Source organism: Aegilops tauschii, chromosome 2, assembly GCF_002575655.3.
Source record: "Aegilops tauschii subsp. strangulata cultivar AL8/78 chromosome 2, Aet v6.0, whole genome shotgun sequence".
Classification (NCBI taxonomy): Eukaryota; Viridiplantae; Streptophyta; class Magnoliopsida; order Poales; family Poaceae; genus Aegilops; species Aegilops tauschii.
The window spans coordinates 374,365,868-374,373,321 of NC_053036.3; the positions used below are offsets into that span (position 1 = coordinate 374,365,868).

Consider the following 7,454-nt stretch of genomic DNA (forward strand, 5'->3'; position numbering starts at 1 on the left):
AAGGCATGAAAAGTTCTAAAACATGTCCATACTAATCTATAAAACCTTCCCAAAACTGCTAGATGGGCTGGTCCACTAAAGCGAGGGTGCCCACACCACTAGTGATGAGGCGACGATAGGTCTCGCAATAAACGAGAAATAGCCCTAGTAAGTGATAAATAGCCCCGAGGCCTCGACGGAAGTGATGTATAGACGCTCTCGACCAAAAGTTGAACTTAGATCAATCTGAGATATTAGTTGGGTTGTACTATGGAAGGAGATGTACCTCACAACAAAGTGTTTCCGTAAGAAGAAGAAGAAAACGTGTTCCGACAAGAATCACTGAACGTGAATGTGTCTGTACCACTGCAAGTCACTGCATAAAAAAAGTTTCGATCGAAATGCATGAACACGGACATCGCAAATGTCTGCGAACACACCTGTGATATGTCCCAAGTGCAACAACCGCCGACGTACGGTACCAATTTTATCAGTCCATGCCCTATACCCTCTGTTATGACCAGCAAGTACTTTCGTCTTTCCGATTTATAGATCCCACACATATCTTTAGATCATCTATTTTATATTAATATAATATAAGTTGTATATCTTAAAAATTATAACATTATAAAACATAACATTCGAGTTTTTAATGATATATATTCTATGATATATAACTCATATTAGACGAGTCAAATTGCCGATCTAAGGATACATGTGGACCTTACAAATCGGAAAAAGGGCGAGTGTTTCCTCGGGTAAAAAAGAAGCATGGCTTAGATGATTTGATCTGGATGGTGGAACCAGTCAGACTCAAGTCTAAACTTAGACATTGATGCTCCTTCGTTCCCTAATTTCATTCAAGAGATCCTGAGGAAAAGAATTGGGTTGAGTTTGAAGCAAGGATCTAATCAGATAACGCTTTGTTCTCCGTATTCTTTTAATTTATTTCAGTCTTTCTGACAATATTTATTCAGTGGGAGGAGACGTTCTCGTCGACTATGAGACGTGTGTGATGATATCATCAATCTAAAAATGTTTTATGCGTGGATGCGTGCGTTTATAGTGATGACTGTATATGTGTATGTGAGCATATGTGACTATACTATGTTCCCCAAAAATGAGAAATTGGTGAGGGATTGTGAATTTAAGTTACAAAATACTTACATTGCAATTCATTTTAAACTGTTCTTTTGGCAAGAACTAGTCGAAACCACCGGACGATTGCGAACGGCGATGCAAACCAGGCAGAGCGGTGAGCCGTCCGTCCGTTCTGTTCCAGTGGTGGACCCCGACCCCGAGAGTCAGAACAAAAAGAGTGTCGATTCTCCCTCACAGACACCTGGCTTGTCGACCCCCACGCTGCCACGCAGAGCATCCCTCTCCCCCCTCCCGTTCCGGTAGCCACCGCCGATGAATCCATAGACAGTAGTAGTAGCTGTAGAGTAGCAGCAAGAGCACTCTACAGCTCCGTGCCACCAGAAAAAGGCTCACCAACCAGACTAGACAGAAGAGGCATCGACGGTTCCACCTTCCGTCCGCCCTCCTGCCTGCTGATTTAGCTCCTCCACCAGAAGGCGCCCCAAAAGTCAGAAATAGTTTTGGCCCACGGTGGCCGAGGAGTTAAGGAGAGGTGTGGTGAGCCGTGGCCGTCAGGCCGCGAGGCCGTCAATGGCCCAGTACATATACGCCACCACAGCTCGCTGCTGCTGCAGCTCCGCACGCGCCCTCCCGCTCCACGCTCCCGCGCTAGCCCCCTCGTCGTCTCGATCGCCGCTCCGGTGGAGGTCGGCCATGGGCGCGAGCGATCGCCTGACGGTGGCCGCCGCCAAGCCGCGGCACGCGGCGCCGTGCGCGGCGACCGTGCTGGGCGAGCCGCTGCCGGCGTCCGACGACCACGGCCTCGTCCACCCCAGCGCCGACTTCGCCGCCCAGGCCCTTGTCTCCTCTCCGCAGCAGGTCTCCCTTTTTTCTCCACTTCCCATTTCGATTCTGTTGATTCGGCCCCAGACGGGTGTCGTACGTTTTGTCCTTCCGTTTCGAGGCGCGTAGCATGCGGGCTAGTTGTGTGATCCATCGCTACCCACTCACGGGATCAGATAAGGCAGATAGGGACTGACTGGACATAAGTAGACAAGTACTGAAGTTGTTAGGGTTGGTGAATTGGGAGCGTGGGTTAATTCCCATTTTCCTAGGGTCAGTGAATTTACTACTGAGTACTGACCGCCGGGTTGAACATTCCCTGATTGTGTTGATTTCTGGTGGATATGATGACTGATGACTGATCTTGCTGTTTTTCTCAATGACTGGCAACCAGTACCTGGAGATGTATCAGCGGTCGATTGACGATCCTGCCGGGTTCTGGTCAGAGATCGCTGAAACATTCTACTGGAAGCAGAAGTGGAGCCCCGAGGAAGTCTGTACTGAGAACCTTGATGTCACAAAGGGGCCGATCAAGATCGAAGTAAGCACGTGCCTAAGCGTGTTCGATTTCGGTGCTAGCTTGTTTGTGATGGGAGGACAGAGTGTCGATGAACGTTGTTGGTGTTTTGGCAGTGGTTTAAAGGGGGCAAAACTAACATATGCCACAATGCCGTGGACCGCTACGTGGAGGCCGGGGACGGTGCGAAGATTGCGATGTATTGGGAGGGGAATGAGCCTGATCAGGATGGAAAGCTCACATACTCAGAGCTCTTGGATAAGGTTTGCCAGGTAAATATGCTGTTACAGTGAAACAATTGCATGTAACATGTCCTGATGTATGCAGACATGGTTTAATTGTTTTGGCATGCTTTGTTGCAGCTGGCCAATTATTTGAAGAGTGTCGGGGTTGAAAAAGGTGATGCTGTGGTGATCTACTTGCCGATGCTCATGGAGCTGCCTATTGCAATGCTTGCATGCGCTCGCATTGGTGCTGTTCACTCTGTAAGTTTTACCCCAGTTTGCACTTCCAGTTATTCTGATTTACCCTATACATGTTACCATGTTATGATGCTGAATTATTATTCAGGTCGTGTTTGCTGGCTTCTCCGCTGATGCAATAGCCCAAAGGATCACTGACTGCAAGCCTAAGGTTGTGATTACATGCAATGCTGTCAAAAGGGGGCAGAAACTCATCCCTCTCAAAGATATAGTAGATGCGTCTCTGGTTGAAAGTGCAAAAAATGGTGTCACAGTAGGTAAGATCCATAATACGACTTCCATGAGCACTAGCTATTTTAAGCTTTCCAGGCAGTCTAACTTGCTACCTTCCTGATAAATGTTATTTTGTATTCTTTTCACCTACATATGTCCACACTGTGCATACAAATATTTATCGTTATACCGCATTTGTATACGAAAATTGCAACGGTGTACATAGGTGCAATTTGAATTCCATTTTTTTGAAAAATACAAAAAGATCTCGTACATGTGCATGTTGAATGTAGTGTATACCTGCAAATTTTGGTACAAAAATATGTCCATTTCTTTCCTACAGTAAAAACACGCAATTGTGTACATTATAGTTCCTGTTTTAGACCCTAAAACTCTCTGCGGCAAAGAGTCATTTATTTTGCCCAACATCCCACATTATACATTTGCAATCCAAAAATTGGATTTCTAACTGAAAAAATAAAATGAAATTACCAGATGTGCGCATGCCCAGGCACAGAGCAAAAACACTCCTTCAGATACTTTGGTGGTGGCCACTTTTTCACATCTTTCCGGCTTAGCCTCTTAGGGTATATTAAGACATTAAGTCCTGCTGTTCTTCATTGATGCCTTATGCAATGTCTGAACTCTAAAATCCCAGTATACTCTTGATCATGGATGTTACTTCTTCTGGGAGAAATTGTATTCAATGATCATATGCACAGAATTGGTTTAAAGAAATCTAATCCAAAGTCTGAAGTTTTCTCATGTACAGAGTTTCTTTTGCTGAGCAGGCATTTGTTTGACATATGAAAATCAGTTGGCCATGAAGAAAGAGGACACACAATGGATAGCTGGAAGAGATGTCTGGTGGCAGGTATATCCAAATTAAACAAGTTGAACAATTGCTATGTATCTGATTTTTAAGCACAGAACATTCCGGAAACTTCTTTATCAACCGGGAGATCTCCTTTCAACCTTTTTGTTTTGTGTTCTATATTACAAGTATGCGAGTTATTTCTCAATACGAGATGATGTGCCCCCAGGATGTTGTGCCCAATTTCCCAACTAGATGTGATGTGGAATGGGTTGATGCAGAGGATCCATTGTTTCTTCTGTACACTAGTGGCAGCACAGGAAAGCCAAAGGTACCCTTAACCCCGTAGACTATTGTATATCCCTTGGATATAAAATAAAGATACTGTGAAGTGTGCAGGGTGTATTGCATACAACGGGGGGCTATATGGTATATGCCGCAACAACATTTAAACATGCATTTGATTACAAGCCAACAGACATATACTGGTAAGGTGTAAAAATTTGGGGTCTTCTGGGGGCATAAATTTGGTCGCGGTATCATGGAAGCTGTGTTTCTTACTGTAGTTTCCCTGTTTCACTTACATCAGGTGCACTGCAGACTGTGGCTGGATTACTGGACATAGTTATGTGACTTATGGTCCTCTCCTGAATGGAGCCACAGTTCTCGTTTATGAAGGGGTAATTTCAGAGGAAAACTAGTTCATATGTTATATAGTCATGATCTAAGGGTGACCCTTCGCTTTTGAGGCTTATTTAGATTGGACTATGGTTGTAACTTATTTCTTGAATGCAACCTGTAGGCTCCAAACTACCCTGATCCTGGTCGGTGTTGGGACATCGTTGACAAATACGGAGTGACAATATTTTATACTGCACCAACACTTATCCGTTCACTCATGCGTGATGGTTCCGTGGTATGCTGTTATTTTTTTTCCTGTGTGCTCATTTGAACATTTAGTATCGTCATCAGTTAAGTGGTGCAGTGAGGCAGCACTTCTTTTCCTCACAAAATGATTTTTTATCTACCGGGAAGCTTTTTCTACCATACAGTATTCTTTTATGTTGCAAAATAATGGTGCAACAACATATGCTTCCGAGCGAAATCTCTAATAATTTCTGTACATTTATGAAAATTTAAATTTTAATTAATTAATTTTGTCCCACACATATATCTTGTGTATATATCCCTTTTGTTTTATGATATATTTTGCAGTATGTTGATCGGTACTCTCGTAAGTCTCTTCGAGTTTTAGGAAGTGTGGGTGAGCCAATTAATCCAACTGCATGGAGGTTTGTGTTTATCTCCTTAGTCTGAAAATCTCAATGCGTTGAAAAGATCTTACATGCACTATTGTTCATGTCAGGTGGTTCTATAATGTTGTCGGTGACTCAAGATGCCCCATATCAGACACTTGGTGGCAGACTGAAACTGGTGGTTTTATGGTAATTGTGTTTAAAATTGTGTGTGGGAAATTTCGGAGCTCTCAAAGTGAGTTTCATCGTACTTGTTGAATCGAACTGTAATGCTTGTTCTTGTCAGATTACACCTTTACCTGGCGCTTGGCCTCAGAAACCAGGATCTGCTACATTTCCTTTCTTTGGTGTACAGGTATACATAATACATGACTTCACTAAAATGGAAGTTTCATTACCCCTCTTACTTTGTAATTACTGTGCACATATGCTGATTCACAGCCAGTGATTGTTGACGAAAAAGGACGGGAAATGACTGGAGAATGCAGTGGATACCTTTGCATAAAGAAGTCATGGCCTGGAGCTTTCCGGACTCTGTATGGAGATAAGGACAGATATGAGACAACATACTTCAAACCGTTTTCTGGCTATTATTTCTCTGGTGATGGTTGTAGGAGGTAACTTGTCAAACATTTATTTAAACTTTGGCCATTCTTCATAATTGAAATGTGATCCAGAATTACATGTTCATAGATGAACAAATTAAATTTGTGTGTCAGGGACAAAGATGGTTACCATTGGCTGACCGGAAGAGTGGATGATGTTATCAATGCCAGGTAATTTAGCTACTTATATTATATGGTTCACGCTTCCTTGAATTGAAATTAGATGGCTTTAAAGGCTTTGAAGCTGCAAATATTTGACCCATATTTTAAAACTTTAGTGGGCACCGGATTGGTACAGCAGAGGTTGAATCTGCTCTTGTTTCACATCCAAAATGTGCGGAGGCCGCTGTTGTCGGAATTGACCATGAGGTCCGGTCCACTACTTGTTTTTCCTGTCTTTCTGGCTCCATATCATGACCCCCACCGTGGCTTCGTCCAAACTGAGGTCTTAAATCAGTAATACTTGTTTCAGGTTAAAGGTCAGGGAATCTACGCATTTGTAACTTTGGTGGATGGTGTTCCTTACAGTGATGATCTACGAAAAAGCCTCATTATGGCGGTCCGCAGCCAGGTATTTTCTTCTGATAGTTTCTTAAAGTGTTGGTTGCTACTGCAACTGCAAGAGATCTATGTGTGGTGGAATGAACCCGGCTAACAATGGCTCCGCTGGCGCTGGGGAAGTTGGAACCTGATTTTTCTCGCCCTGCTGATCTGGAAAAATAATGCTTGTGCTTTTTCAATGATGGAACCTACCATTTCAACATGCTTTGCTAGTTTTTTTTAACCTTTTGAGATTGAATGGAACCTTTCCTTCTGAGGGTTTTTTGGGTCAATGCAACACATTTTTTCTTGACCCTCTAAATTTTTTGAAACGAGTGTAAAGACATACATGGTGTCATTTTGTGGCAGATTGGTGCGTTTGCAGCACCCGACAAGATCCACTGGGCACCAGGGCTCCCGAAGACACGGAGCGGCAAGATCATGCGAAGAATATTGCGGAAAATTGCCTCCAGGCAGCTGGATGAGCTTGGTGACACGAGCACGCTTGCTGATCCTGGTGTGGTCGACCAGCTGATATCGCTTAGCGACAGTTAGCGTGTGAGGATGGAGATGGCACGTTGTCACCTATACTTGTAGCACGTCTCATTTTCTTTCTTGCCTCGGGTGCTAAATAGTACAGAGTATCGGTTTATATGTGCCACGCATGGCCTCATGATTCCCCTGATTTATTCAGTACCTTGAGGTTCGGGAGTTGCATCTTGCAAGTCAAGTGTGCTGTAAATGTAAATTGTTGGATCACATCACAGAAAAATACTCCACGTATTAGCTGCATTAATGTGAGACGAACACTTGAAAGTGACTTGAGCGGATATTGAGGTTGCCTCTTCATTAAGTAGTCTCCTATATTATTATTTTTTGGACAATAACACCCCCCCCCCCCCCCCCCCCCCCCCCCCCCCCAATTACTCAAAAGCTCTCAATGGTTACAGAGGTACAGGCACGGCAACCTCCCTAAAGGCCCAAAGTGTAAAATCCAAGATGATATTGCGAAGAGTATCTAGGGGGAACCCAAAGTGTAAAATCCAAGATGATATTGCGAAGAGTATCTAGGGGGAACGTAGCTTGTTGCGAAAGACACGAGCATTCCTGGAGTCTCATAGCTTC

General features: G+C 43.8%; 1 protein-coding gene across 1 annotated transcript; it reads left to right on the plus strand.

Moving 5' to 3' along the window:
- Positions 1 to 1,285: 1,285 nt before the first annotated feature.
- LOC109755350 (acetyl-coenzyme A synthetase, chloroplastic/glyoxysomal) lies at positions 1,286 to 7,159 on the plus strand. The gene is made up of 18 exons (XM_020314263.4): positions 1,286 to 1,938; positions 2,297 to 2,443; positions 2,536 to 2,691; positions 2,782 to 2,904; positions 2,990 to 3,158; positions 3,906 to 3,988; positions 4,158 to 4,259; positions 4,328 to 4,416; positions 4,518 to 4,608; positions 4,731 to 4,844; positions 5,144 to 5,220; positions 5,295 to 5,373; positions 5,471 to 5,539; positions 5,626 to 5,801; positions 5,904 to 5,960; positions 6,068 to 6,158; positions 6,262 to 6,360; positions 6,699 to 7,159. The coding sequence occupies exons 1-18, from the start codon at positions 1,651 to 1,653 to the stop codon at positions 6,882 to 6,884; spliced, it is 2,196 nt and encodes a 731-aa protein (XP_020169852.1). The 5' UTR covers positions 1,286 to 1,650; the 3' UTR covers positions 6,885 to 7,159.
- Positions 7,160 to 7,454: the final 295 nt, after the last annotated feature.

Coding starts and splice junctions, on each gene's coding strand:
- LOC109755350 (XM_020314263.4), top strand. CDS start 1,651: ATGGCCCAGTACATATACGCCACCACAGCTCGCTGCTGCTGCAGCTCC. Junction 4,417..4,517: donor AAGCCAACAGACATATACTG/GTAAGGTGTAAA, acceptor CACTTACATCAG/GTGCACTGCAGACTGTGGCT. Junction 4,609..4,730: donor CAGTTCTCGTTTATGAAGGG/GTAATTTCAGAG, acceptor TGCAACCTGTAG/GCTCCAAACTACCCTGATCC.